The sequence below is a fragment of the Tachypleus tridentatus genome, chromosome 8, assembly GCF_004210375.1.
Source record: "Tachypleus tridentatus isolate NWPU-2018 chromosome 8, ASM421037v1, whole genome shotgun sequence".
Lineage (NCBI taxonomy): Eukaryota > Metazoa > Arthropoda > Merostomata > Xiphosura > Limulidae > Tachypleus > Tachypleus tridentatus.
The window spans coordinates 51048737-51063842 of NC_134832.1; the positions used below are offsets into that span (position 1 = coordinate 51048737).

General features: G+C 32.7%; 1 protein-coding gene across 1 annotated transcript in view; it reads left to right on the top strand.

Moving 5' to 3' along the window:
* Nucleotides 1-5496: 5496 nt before the first annotated feature.
* Nucleotides 5497-15106, top strand: part of LOC143222380 (potassium/sodium hyperpolarization-activated cyclic nucleotide-gated channel 2-like) — a 31957-nt gene continuing 22347 nt past the window's right edge. The window contains exons 1-2 of the mRNA XM_076448835.1: nucleotides 5497-5803; nucleotides 11235-11509. Of these exons, the coding sequence (XP_076304950.1) occupies nucleotides 5659-5803; nucleotides 11235-11509 (420 nt within the window). The 5' untranslated portion in view covers nucleotides 5497-5658. The remainder of the gene's footprint in view (nucleotides 5804-11234; nucleotides 11510-15106) is intronic.

The window sequence follows — 15106 nt, forward strand, 5'->3', positions numbered from 1 at the left end:
TTTACTCGTTTGGCTAGTTTAATATTAAAATCACAATCTGACATATGGAAGATGCCCTAATTCCAGAAAAAGCATTAATGCAAATTATGTATACAAATACTATAATAAATTATTATTTAATTTTTTTATGATTACAGAGTCACTTTAGGTAAAATATACAAGTTTAGTTTTTGTTTATAAATTCTTCGTATTTCAACATTCGCCCAAAGATCCTTTAATTTTAATACAATCCCAAAACAATATATGTTCCATAAAAGTTTTGGTTTTTATTACAAACTTTTATGATTTCAAAACTCATTCTACGATATTTTGTCTAATTATTAATACATTCCTCATTCCAACTCAATGATATTTAGTGGAGATTTAGTTAATATTACAGATTAAATTAAATGATAATTAAATTAATGTTAAAAATAAAAGTAAATTAATAAGAAACTTTACAAGTAGATATGTTTTAATGTATTTTAGAGACATTGTACAGATCAGCTTGATAATATGTTTTAATGTATCTTAGAGATATTGTACAGATCAGTTTGATAATATATTTTAAAGTGGCTTAGAGATATTGTACAGATCTGTTTGATAATATGTTTTAATGTATCTTAGAGATATTGTACAAATCAGTTTGATAATATGTTTTAATGTATCTTAGAGATATTGCACAGATAAGTTTGATAATATATTTTAAAGTGGCTTAGAGATATTGTACAGATCAGTTTGACAATATGTTTTAATGTATCTTAGAGATATTTTACAGATCAGCTTGATAATATGTTTTAATGTATCTTAGAGATATTGTACAGATAAGTTTGATAATATGTTTTAATGTATCTTAGAGATATTGTACAGATAAGTTTGATAATATATTTTAAAGTGGCTTAGAGATATTGTACAGATCAGTTTGATAATATGTTTTAATGTATCTTAGAGATATTGTACAGATCAGTTTGATAATATGTTTTAAAGTATCTTATAGATATTGTACAGATCAGCTTGATAATATGTTTTAATGTATCTTAGAGATATTGTACAGATCAGTTTGATAATATGTTTTAAAGTATCTTATAGATATTGTACAGATCAGTTTGATAATATGTTTTAAAGTATCTTAGAGATATTGTACAGATCAGCTTGATAATATGTTTTAATGTATCTTAGAGATATTGTACAGATCTGTTTGATAATATGTTTTAATGTATCTTAGAGATATTGTACAGATAAGTTTGATAATATATTTTAAAGTGGCTTAGAGATATTGTACAGATCTGTTTGATAATATGTTTTAATGTATCTTAGAGATATTGTACAGATCAGTTTGATAATATATTTTAAAGTGGCTTAGAGATATTGTACAGATCTGTTTGATAATATGTTTTAATTATCTTAGAGATATTGTACAGATCAGCTTGATAATATGTTTTAATGTATCTTAGAGATATTGTACAGATCAGTTTGATAATATGTTTTAATGTATCTTAGAGATATTGTACAGATCAGTTTGATAATATGTTTTAATGTATCTTAGAGATATTGTACAGATCAGTTTGATAATATGTTTTAAAGTATCTTATAGATATTGTACAGATCAGCTTGATAATATGTTTTAATGTATCTTAGAGATATTGTACAGATCAGTTTGATAATATGTTTTAATGTATCTTAGAGATATTGTACAGATCAGTTTGACAATATGTTTTAATGTATCTTAGAGATATTTTACAGATCAGCTTGATAATATGTTTTAATGTATCTTAGAGATATTGTACAAATCAGTTTGATAATATGTTTTAATGTATCTTAGAGATATTGTACAGATCAGTTTGATAATATGTTTTAATGTATCTTAGAGATATTGTACAGATCAGTTTGATAATATGTTTTAATGTATCTTAGAGATATTGTACAGATCAGTTTGATAATATGTTTTAAAGTATCTTATAGATATTGTACAGATCAGCTTGATAATATGTTTTAATGTATCTTAGAGATATTGTACAGATCAGTTTGATAATATGTTTTAATGTATCTTAGAGATATTGTACAGATCAGTTTGATAATATGTTTTAAAGTATCTTATAGATATTGTACAGATCAGCTTGATAATATGTTTTAATGTATCTTAGAGATATTGTACAGATCTGTTTGATAATATGTTTTAATGTATCTTAGAGATATTGTACAGATAAGTTTGATAATATATTTTAAAGTGGCTTAGAGATATTGTACAGATCTGTTTGATAATATGTTTTAAAGTATCTTAGAGATATTGTACAGATCAGCTTGATAATATGTTTTAATGTATCTTAGAGATATTGTACAGATCAGTTTGATAATATATTTTAATGTATCTTAGAGATATTGTACAGATCAGTTTGATAATATGTTTTAATGTATCTTAGAGATATTGTACAGATAAGTTTGATAATATATTTTAAAGTGGCTTAGAGATATTGTACAGATCAGTTTGACAATATGTTTTAATGTATCTTAGAGATATTTTACAGATCAGCTTGATAATATGTTTTAATGTATCTTAGAGATATTGTACAGATCAGTTTGATAATATGTTTTAAAGTATCTTATAGATATTGTACAGATCTGTTTGATAATATGTTTTAAAGTATCTTAGAGATATTGTACAGATCAGCTTGATAATATGTTTTAATGTATCTTAGAGATATTGTACAGATAAGTTTGATAATATGTTTTAATGTATCTTAGAGATATTGTACAGATCTGTTTGATAATATGTTTTAATGTATCTTAGAGATATTGTACAGATAAGTTTGATAATATATTTTAAAGTGGCTTAGAGATATTGTACAGATCTGTTTGATAATATGTTTTAATGTATCTTAGAGATATTGTACAGATCAGCTTGATAATATGTTTTAATGTATCTTAGAGATATTGTACAGATCAGTTTGATAATATATTTTAATGTATCTTAGAGATATTGTACAGATCAGTTTGATAATATGTTTTAATGTATCTTAGAGATATTGTACAGATAAGTTTGATAATATATTTTAAAGTGGCTTAGAGATATTGTACAGATCAGCTTGATAATATGTTTTAATGTATCTTAGAGATATTGTACAAATCAGCTTGATAATATGTTTTAATGTATCTTAGAGATATTGTACAGATCAGCTTGATAATATGTCTTAATGTATCTTAGAGATATTGTACAGATCAGTTTGATCATATGTTTTAAAGTATCTTAGAGATATTGTACAGATAAGTTTAATAATATGTTTTAATGTATCTTACAGATATTGTACAGATAAGTTTAATATTGGATTTTAAAATAATTTACAGATATTGTACAGATCAGTTTGATAATATGTTTAAAGTATCTTACAGATATTGTACAGATCAGTTTGATAATATGTCTTAAAGTATTTTACAGATATTGTACACATCAATTTGATAATATGTTTTAATGTATCTTAGAGATATTGTACAGATCACTTTGATAATATGTTTAAAGTATCTTACAGATATTGTACAGATCAGCTTGATAATTTGTTTTAATGTATCTTATAGATATTGTACAGATCAGTTTGATAATATGTCTTAAAGTATCAGTTTGATAATATGTTTAAAGTATCTTACAGATATTGTACAGATCAATTTGATAATATGTTTTATAACTTCTTACAGATATTTTATAGGTTATTTGATAATATGTTTTATAACTTCTTACAGATATTTTATAGGTTATTTGATAATATATTTTAAAGTATGTTACATATATTTTAAAGATCAGTTTAATAATATGTTTTAAAGTATCTTACAGATATTGTTCAGGTAAGTTTAATAATCTATTTTGAAACGTTTAAAAAAATAAGTGTCTTATAAACAACAGTCATTGTCGATTGCCTATTGTTATTATCAGATTGGGGATTATTCGACTGAAAATTCCGTTTTAATTGGAACTTTCAACAAAGGACTGCAAAACATAATTGCTCAAGCACTCAGAAGAGTCAACGTGCACGAAATTACCACAGCTGTAAAAGTCATATCATCTACCAATGAATATGTTTTAAATCAGTTTTTCTGGCTGAATAACAAGGTTGAGGAAATCCCGAATTTCGCGAAAAAATAAAAAAAATTTCATCAAATATTCTAAGATACTTAAGGGTATAAACATGATACGTTTATGACTAAATAATACTGAAAGAACCCTTCGAGGGCTAATTTTAAAGTGAAACTTATAGACGAATTTCAAAGAAGGTGTATTGCTAAATGAAAATATCACCGCCTGAGGTTTCACTTTCGTTTTATTATATTGCAGTTGAAAATGGTTCTTTTTTCCTTTATCGTCTACGTAGTAAAAAGCCTTCCATTTTCGTTACGTGGAAATGGCCCGTTTTATATATATACACATATATATATATTCCTACGCAAACCCAATTTATTACAGTTATATATTTTGTTTACAGTGGGTCAGTATACATTTTTGGCCTTGTGGGCGCATAATATTCCACTACGAGATACGAATTGTGGATTATTGGAAAAGTGTTTCATTTGGCAAAGTTAAAATACAATGAGCGGAACTGTAATCAGAAAATTTAAACAGGGAAACAGTCTTTAAATTTTAAGATGTTCATACCGTTCGTAGGTGAGGCTGTACGTTTAATTATGATAGTGCTAAAACTCAGTTAGTTGAAGCAAAATGTGTAATTATAATAGCGCTGAAACTAGGTTCATTTTGGTGAGGTCATACGTGTAATTATAATAGTGCTGAAACTAAGTTAGTTTTGGTGAGGTTATACGTGTAATTATGATGGTGCTAAAACTCAGTTGAAGCAAAATGTGTAATTATAATAGCGCTGAAACTAGGTTAATTTTGGTGAGGTCATACGTGTAATTTGTAATAGTGCTGAAACTAAGTTATTTATATGCAAAAACGGCTCGTTTGGGCTGAGAAAACACTTTACATAGAAGAGCGAACAACGTTTCGACCTTCTTCGGTCATCGTCAGATTTTTTTTTTTTTTTGGTTTTTTTTTTGTGAACCTGACGATGACCAAAGAAGGTCGAAACGTTGTTCGCTCTCCTATGTAAAGTGTTTTCTCAGCCCAAACGAGCCGTTTTTGCATATAAATTTCTCAACAAGTGGGTTTCTCGTCATCACTGAAACTAAGTTAGTTTTGGTGATATTATAGTGTAGATTTTCCCTTTCTTTCTGTCCCCCATTATACAGACTTACAACACTAAAATCAGAGGTTTTATTCACTTAGAAGAATACAGTAGACAACTCCATGTGGCGTTATTATAAATCATACTCACACACACTGTTAATTTGTTTGAACTTTTGCCAACAACTTCGTGTTTATTTCTAACTTTTATGATTCAGAGAGCAGTATTAGAACATAGGAACAACATGTACGTATAATATATATGAACTATTAGTTATAAGTTAGGCTTATAATCAGCTTACACGTATGAGAACAGATGTTGGTCCGTTTTCTTTTTCTGATATTCCCTAACGAATAGATAATGATGTTTGGTCATATTTGTTTTGGTGTTACTGTTTGTTTATTTTATAAATAACTAATTGCAGAAGTTGGATGGTAGTTTGTGGTACACTCCTCCTTCAGCGAGTCGTTTATTGTTCTTGTTTTTTCTAAGGTTCTATTGGGACTTATGCATGCTGTTCTTCCTCGTCGCAAACCTTATCGTTCTACCAGTGGCTATTTCATTCTTCAATGATGACCTATCAGCACGCTGGATTGCTTTCAACTGTCTCTCTGACACCATTTTCCTTTTAGATATTGTTGTGAATTTTAGAACAGGTAAATTTTTCATTGTTTATTCATGTTTATGTCGCAGAGATATACAACCGTTACTTTATTGTTTGTTTGTACTTTAAACAACAAAATCTTACACATCTACATAGTAACTCTAGTACAAAAAGGCTTATAATACAAAATAACAACAATCGTACTTTGATATAATAAAATAACAGCGGAGGATTTACCCGCTAGCTCTGGTTGTCTTCTCTATGTGTCGTCTTTATAAAAAATTTAAATACTTATGTATTACTACGCCATCGGACTTCGGTTCAATAAGACAAGTAGTTCCAGTTGTGTAAAGCTAAATTTTACACGTGTGACGTCATCAGAAGATTAACGAACTCGTGTTCAAAACTAAATATCCGTTTATGGACTTCAGGTGTTCAGTCTAAGCAGTCCAGCAAACTACACCCTCTGATTACAGCAACGCAACTGATTAACTAATCTATTATTTGTCTTTTTATTTATTATATTTAGGTTTAGTGATAAAAACTCTCATAAAATATATAAAAAACGAAGTCAGGTGTTCAAACTCTTTTTACAAAGCGTAAATACGTAGGAAACAACTTTTGAAAAAAGAACAAATTCGGCGATTTCAAAGTTATACCTGTGAATTTATTAAGGTATTCCTATTGGTAAGATCACAGCCAAGTTTCTCTTAGCAATAGAAAACATTAAATGATATGGAAAAAGTTTAATGAAACTATTATAGACGTAGAGCGATTCTAAATTAAAGTAAAAATCAAAGTTATTATTGAAGTAAAACGTTTTTTTTTGAGTTACAGCCAACAACTTCCCACCGAAGCAAGCTAATTATGTAAATTAACACTAAAAATATTTTGAGAAATAAACACCTGCGCATGTTAACAGGTTTCTGTAATCAATTTCAAGTTAAAATCATGTGTTTGTTAGTGGCGGAAGTCCAAGCTTTTGAAGTCAGGTTTTTTTAAACATTTTATTTAAGTTAAAACTAACGATACGTAATTTAGTTACTTTGTTTTGCAAATTGTATAATTGTTTTACTAAACTTGTGACACAGTGGCGTCGTCACAACGCATCACTTCGTAGCTCTGGAACAGACGTGATCTAGTGATTAGCGTGCCTGACTGTGAAACCTAGGGTCCAAAAGTTCGCATACCCTTTTCAGCAAAATCGCGCTCTACGTTTCAGAGCCGTGGATGCGTTATAAGAGAGACAATTAATTCACACTATTCGGTCAAATAAGAACATTTCAAGAGTTGGGGTAAAGCGCCTTCCTTCTATTATATCAGTTCCAAGTTAGGGATTTTTAGGACAGACAACCCCTGTGTAGCTCTGTGCCAACATCCAACAACAATGAAGGCCATCTTTATTTACGCCAGAAGATGTAGTTTCATGTTTTGATGCAATTAGAAGTGAACGTACGTTAAAAATATATTATTTTATCAATTAGTACTCGAGTTTTTTTTCTGTACATAAGGTGCTTATGTGAAATTAATTAAGGCGTGGTTATCCACCGCTCAGTGAATGTTGAAGGCTTACCCTTAACAAGAAGGCTTCTATAAACCATACACATGTATTGATGTAAAGAACCTCTTATATGTTATGATCTGACGTCATTTTTTTCGACCAATCAGAATAAGGTCTGGCTTAAAGAACCATCAAAACCTTATCTCTTTGTTTCTATCTTAAACACTTTGTTTTGTTATCTCATGACCATAAGCAGACCTTCACGTTCGTACTGAAACCACCGTAGTGACCAGACGTAAACTACTTCTATGCTGCACTCCCTCTAGTGTTCACATTCAACCAACTTATCTTTCTGTACTCAAACGTGATGGTAAAGATGAAAAACATAGCTCAGCGCTGATTCGTGGAGAATCCTTCCATACTCCTAACGGGTGACAGCCAATAAGCATTAAAGCGACTGCTGCAAGACAATCGGAAACTGTTTGTTTTGTTTTTTAAACTTGTTTTGAGACTCAAATCAGGGAAACGTTGGAAACTTATTACTTACGTGAGATTTGGCTTTAATACGTTACAATGGAGTTTATACAGACCCATGTTGTGTAACGGAAGGTTTCTAAAACAGTTCAACCCAAGAAGGGAAAATAAAACAAGGAAATCTTGGACTTCTACCTACTGTCCTGTTCCATGTCTTATACCACAATGCTTCTATCTACTGTCCTGTTCCATGTCTTATACCACAATGCTTCTATCTACTGTCCTGTTCCATGTCTTATACCACAATACTTCTACCTACTGTCCTGTTCCATGTCTTATACCACAATACTTCTATATACTGTTCTGTACCGTGTCTTATACCACAATACTTCTACCTACTGTCCTGTTCCATGTCTTATACCACAATACTTCTACCTACTGTCCTGTTCCATGTCTTATACCACAATACTTCTACCTACTGTCCTATTCCATGTTTTATACCACAATACTTCTACCTACTGTCCTGTTCCATGTTTTATACCACAATACTTCTACCTACTGTCCTGTTCCATGTTTTATACCACAATATTTCTACCTACTGTTCTGTACCGTGTCTTATACCACAATACTTCTACCTACTGTTTTGTACCGTGTCTTATACCACAATACTTCTACCTACTGTCCTGTTCCGTGTCTTATACCACAATACTTCTACCTACTGTCCTGTTCCATGTCTTATACCACAATACTTCTACCTACTGTCCTGTTCCATGTCTTATACCACAATACTTCTACCTACTGTTCTGTACCGTGTCTTATACCACAATAATTTTCTACCTGCTGTTCTGTACCGTGTCTTATACCACAATACTTCTACCTACTGTTCTGTACCGTGTCTTATACCACAATACTTCTATCTACTGTCCTGTACCGTGTCTTAAATCACAATGCTTCTACCTACTGTTCTGTACCGTGTCTTATACCACAATGCTTCTACCTACTGTTCTGTACCGTGTCTTATACCACAATGTTTTTACCTACTGTTCTGTACCGTGTCTTATACCACAATACTTCTATCTACTGTCCTGTTCCATGTTTTATACCACAATATTTCTATCTACTGTCCTGTACCGTGTCTTATACCACAATGCTTCTACCTACTGTTCTGTACCGTGTCTTATACCACAATACTTCTACCTACTGTTCTGTACCGTGTCTTAAATCACAATGCTTCTACCTACTGTTCTTGTACCGTGTCTTATACCACAATGTTTCTACCTACTGTTCTTGTACCGTGTCTTATACCACAATACTTCTACCTACTGTTCTGTACCGTGTCTTATACCACAATACTTCTACCTACTGTTCTTGTACCGTGTCTTATACCACAATACTTCTACCTACTGTTCTGTACCGTGTCTTATACCACAATACTTCTACCTACTGTTCTGTACCGTGTCTTATACCACAATACTTCTACCTACTGTTCTGTACCGTGTCTTATACCACAATACTTCTACCTACTGTTCTGTACCGTGTCTTATACCACAATGCTTCTACCTACTGTTCTGTACCGTGTCTTATACCACAATACTTCTACCTACTGTTCTGTACCGTGTCTTATACCACAATGTTTCTACCTACTGTTCTGTACCGTGTCTTATACCACAATACTTCTACCTGCTGTTCTGTACCGTGTCTTATACCACAATGGCTCTACCTACTGTTGTGTACCGTGTCTTATACCACAATGCTTCTACCTACTGTTCTGTACCGTGTCTTATACCACAATACTTCTACCTACTGTTCTGTACCGTGTCTTATACCACAATACTTCTACCTACTGTTCTGTACCGTGTCTTATACCACAATGCTTCTATCTACTGTTCTGTACCGTGTCTTATACCACAATGCTTCTATCTACTGTTCTGTACCGTGTCTTATACCACAATACTTCTACCTACTGTTCTGTACCGTGTCTTATACCACAATACTTCTACCTATTGTTTTGTTCTGTGTCTTATACCATCTGTTCCGTTCTGTTTAATTTCTTATGCCATAAGACATCTGTGTTCCTTTCAAATAGGTACTGGATAATAATAATACATATTTTTAATTTATAATCAATTAAAACATGAGGATAATCGGATTTTTTGTTTTAGTATTTCTTTTAAGCACAGTTATATTTTGTTTTAGTGTTTCTTATAAGCGCAGCTTTTTTTGGCTGCGTGTGGCCTAGTGCTTAATGTGCCGGACTGTAAATCAGAAATTCAATGGTTCGCAAAACTTCTCTCTTCACTTTGGTGTTTAGAGTGTAAGAATTATCATCTGAATGGTAAAACTCAATAACAGTGCCTCATTAAAATGCCATACACGGCACTCTTTTCTGTAAGTATAGAGGAAAAAACCTAACGTTTTAAAACTGTGTAAAATGTAGCTTTTCGTGTCTGTTAAGAATGTTGAAAATGACAGAGTCTGTTCATATTATTTGTTTCATTGTTTTGTTGGATTTCGCGCAAAGCTATTTAAGGGCTGTATGCGCTAATCGCCCCTAATTTAACAGTGTCAGTGTCTAATGTCAACACATTAGATTAGTTTGTTTGGTTTGGTTTGTATTTCGCGTAAAGCCACACGAGGGCTATCTGTGCTAGCCGTCCCTAATTTAGCAGTGTAAGACTAGAGGGAAGGCAGCTAGTATTCACCGCCCACCGTCAACTCTGGGGCTACTCTTTTACTAACGAATAGTAGGATTGACCGTCACATTGTAACGTCCCCACGGCTGAAGTGGCAAGCATGTTGACTGTCACGAGGATTTGAACCCGCGACCCTCAGATTACGAGTATAGTAACCTAACCACCTGACCATGGCTGGCCCCATACTATTAAGCTGAACAGCATTGATACAGATATGTTTAATGTGTAGAATATAATTTGTTTCCTACGAAATTCGGACATCTGCGTTCTGTCTACAACTGGAAGTGATTTCGTGATTATAGTGTGTAAATTTACCAATAACTCACCAGGGGGCGTAGAAATTAACATCGAGTATCGACCATTGTACACATCAAGTTGAAATTTTTTGGTGTATTTGACACGTGACAACTGACACTAAATTAATCCTTGGATAAGTTTACTTTCTATTAAGCAAATATTTTTGTTTATGGTCCTGTGTCATTCTTTTTACTACAATTACAAGTCCAAATGTCTATTTTAATATTGTTCTATTATTTCTAAAACAAAATATGGCAAGCTGAAAAACCTATACTTTTATCTGAATAACCTTGCAGTATAAGGTCATTATAGATAATTTAAAGCTTTTTTTATTCACGTTAAATGTTATATATATATATATATTCATTTAATATACAATGTTTTGCATGCTGTACTACAATTTTAGCTATTTAGTAAATTTATTTTAATCTACATAATGCAAATAAAGGCGTCGTCTTACTAGATGGTTACAGATAATTTAAACAACAGCGCCATCTATTGATATGATTCTTTTCCAGGAATAATGAATCGTGACAATTCAGAGCAAGTGATTCTCGATCCTAAGCTTATTGCTAAGTACTACATCCGAACTTGGTTTTTCCTGGACCTAATCAGTTCCATTCCCTTGGATTATATTTTCCTCATATTTAACCAGGACTACAGTGATAATTTTCAACTCTTACACGCTGGCCGGGCCTTGAGAATCATAAGATTAGCCAAGATGTTAAGTTTGCTGAGACTTTTACGTCTCTCAAGACTGGTTCGATACGTCAGTCAGTGGGAAGAAGTTTATGTAAGTTGGCGTAATACTGAGTTTTGTTTTGTGTACATATGTCGATATTTGTAAAATCAGTTGTTAACTTACTCTTCAATCGCTCCCATAAAGTTTTAGTAAAAGTTTTCAATCTCTTAATGGAAATGGTTCGAAATGTTGTGCAGTCGCCAAACGAAAGCTTCTTTTGGAAGAATGAAACACATTAATATTGAAATTGATTTGACGCTTTTGGATATAGATTAAAAATGAACACGTGCATTAGTGACGATTAACATATATCCACTAATCGTAAAAAAATAATGATTTATTGAGTTGTTCTGATCTGTTTCACGAGTTAATGTGTGTAGAAGTTGGACGGAAAGTTTTATCTCTAAAGGAAGTAACGTGAGTTACGTGCAAGGTTAATTTTAGTTTCACTCTACAGTGAAGTTAAACAAGTGAATTAGTTTGAAAATACGTTTAAACTATACTAGTTACATATAGTGTTTCACTCTAGAGTGAACTGACACGGAAAAATCTGGTATAAAAACTGTTTTAACAACAGAAGGGAATATCTGTATAAATAAACGTCAACATGTGTGTCTGTATGTCTGTTCTTTAAATGTTTCCACATTTTTTCATCAGTCAGCACCAAAATTGACACAGTGATACGGGATGGCATGAGGAAGGTCATTGAGGGAATTGAACCTTCCTTCCTAACTTCGGAAAACTACCAGTTTGGTATATTCATCAGCAGTCTAATGAACTATGTAATCTCTGTTGTCAGAATTCTTTAAAACTGTATAACTTTCTTATTAGTATTGGCAACTTTATTTAGTTATTGTGCGTTTAATTCTTACTATGTTAATAAAACGAAAATAGAAACTTATCCTTTGAAATAGAACTTTAATTTCTTCCCCGTTGTTACAATCGAGTTTTTATTTCCTCCATCCAATGGATGGGTGCTTCGTCTAGTATACACACGCACACATATATATATATATAATTAAACAAATAAGAAACACACGATTTGGATTTTTTTCTATTTTATTCAAGTATAAAAACGAAAAATAAATAAGGACTTTCTTGTATTATTCGACAAAAAATTAACAGTGAAACTCAATATCAAATATCTGGCATAGCCAGATGGTTAAGGCGCTTTACTAGTAATCTGAGGGTCGCAGGTCCGAATCTCGGTCACAATAAACATACTTGTCCCTTTAGCCGTGGGGGAGGGCGTTATAATGTGACGTTCAGTCCCACTATTCATTGTTAAAAGAGTAGCCCAAGATTTGGCGGGGGTTGGTGATAACTAGCTGCCTTTCCTCTAGTCTTACACTGCTAAATTAAGGACGACTAGCGCAGATAGTTCTCGTGTAGCTTTGGGCGAAATTTAAAAAAAAACAAAAACAAAGAAATAAAATTCCTTTAAATTGAACCATGTCTGAATTACAGTTGGAATTCTTCATTTCAGTCTTCTCTACAAATTACCACATTATCTTCAATGTTATATGAGTTTCTGAACGTTTCGGAAGTACAATTACAATTAGCTGATATTTATTATTCTGACAAGTTAATTCTTGATAGTGGATGTTTTGCAACATTACGGTGATACCTTTTGAAATTTTTAAGTAATGTTATTTAATGTTTGTAAAATGTTCCCTTCAATGTATGTGTGCAATTACAGCATTTCTAACTGTAGACATACCATGAATTATATATGTATACACGACAAGTGGCGTAAGGAAGCTCAGAACCACGACTAAAGTTTGTTTGATAAAGTTTATCAGAAACCTGATAAATTGGGGTACCTAAAAGGGAAGGTGTTAAAAAAATACATAACGTAAAGAGTACACTTACAAAAAAATATATATATAGAGAAAATTGTTTTGAATTTCGCGCAAAGCTACACGAGGGCTATCTGCGCTAGCCGTCCCTAATTTAGAAGTGTAAGACTAGAGAGAAAGCAGCTAGTCATCACCATCCACCGCCAACTCTTGGGCTACTCTTTTATCAACTAATAGTGGGATTGACCGTCACATTATAACACCCCCACGGCTGAAAGGGCGAGCATGTTTGGTGCGACCGGGATTCGAACCCGAGACCCTCGGATGACGAGTCGAACGCCTTAACACACTTGGCCGTGCCGGGCCAAATGAGAGAGAAACGAAAAGCGAAAGGAAATTAAACGAAGAAAACGAAATATTTAGAAGTGAAGGATTTTTATTTTAATTATTCATACGTCTGAAAAGCCAGATTCAAACCTTTCTATTGGATCGATTTTTTTTTAGACCACGTACTTAGTACTCAGGGGAATGGATAGCACTTGAGTTTTTAGATATATACTGACAAAGAACTTTTATCCCAACTTTCCACTGACTGTATAAAAAGTATTGTGTCTGTGAATATATCTTCTTTCGTTAATGAAAACAGCTTTCATTTCCAACAAAGCAAACCAGGCGTATTTACGTCACATTTCTAGAATAAACAATTAGTGTCGTGTTTTATACAGTCAAGTATTCCTGATTTTCCTCACGGTAAGTAATTCTGTTTTTCTCTCTCTCTCTTTAACGTTGAGGGTGTTGTTTTCTTCACCTGCCTAACGACACAGTTGAGTTAACCCTAGAAAAGTAGTAACAAACAACTTGTGTGGAATACTTTTGGTGTGTCTGTCCTCCTTAATAGAAACGTCCATTATTCTCAAGAAAAGAAATCAGACATATAAACGTCACACTTCGAGAATAAACACAATTAGCGCCGTTTATTTATGTTTTCCTTCTTTATTAAGCACTTAAGTGCAAATTTGTGTTGTTCTGGTAGTATTTGTCATGAAGTTTTACAGTAGAACACGGGACTATTTTTTCTGATTAATTCCGTGTTTTTCCTCCATTTGTTTGAGTTCGCGTATCCATACACAGGAGGTTAATTGACCGTTATCTGTCAGTTAATTGAATATCTTATATCAGTAGATTTTTGTTGTAAGGAAAGTAAATTGTGTTGTAGCTTTAGAAAGTTTGATTGTATGTTTTTTTTTAATCGATTTTATTTTTCGTTAACAATAAAAGACAGAACGTGAAGACAGAAGTACTTTGGGTTTGATTGGATTTTCGCACAAAGTTACTCGAGGGCTATCTTCGTTAGCGTGTGTTTTTCTTATAGCAAAGCCACATCAGGCTATCTGCTCAGCCCACCGAGGGGAATCGAACCCCTGATTTTAGCGTTGTAAATCCGGAGACATACCGCTGTATTAGCGGGGGGCCTTCGTTAGCCGTCCCTAATTTAGCAGCGAAAAACTAGAGGGAAGGCAGCTAGTCATCACCACCCACCGCCAACTCCTGGGCTGCTCTTTTACTAACGAATAGGTGGATTGACCGTCACATTATAACGCTCCCACTGCTGAAAGGGCGAGCATGTTTGGTGTGACGGGGATTCGAACACTCGACTCTCAGATTACGAGTCGAGAGCCTTAACCACCTAGCCAGACGTACTTTTAGCTACTAGCTATATATATCTACTTGAATGGACTCTTACGTAATGTTTCTTTGTTATGTAGCTAACGGTCATGGTAAATCAGATTATTTATGCCTTGTTGGACACACTCTATTTGGCGTTAAAAGAAAGATTGTTTTTTTATTC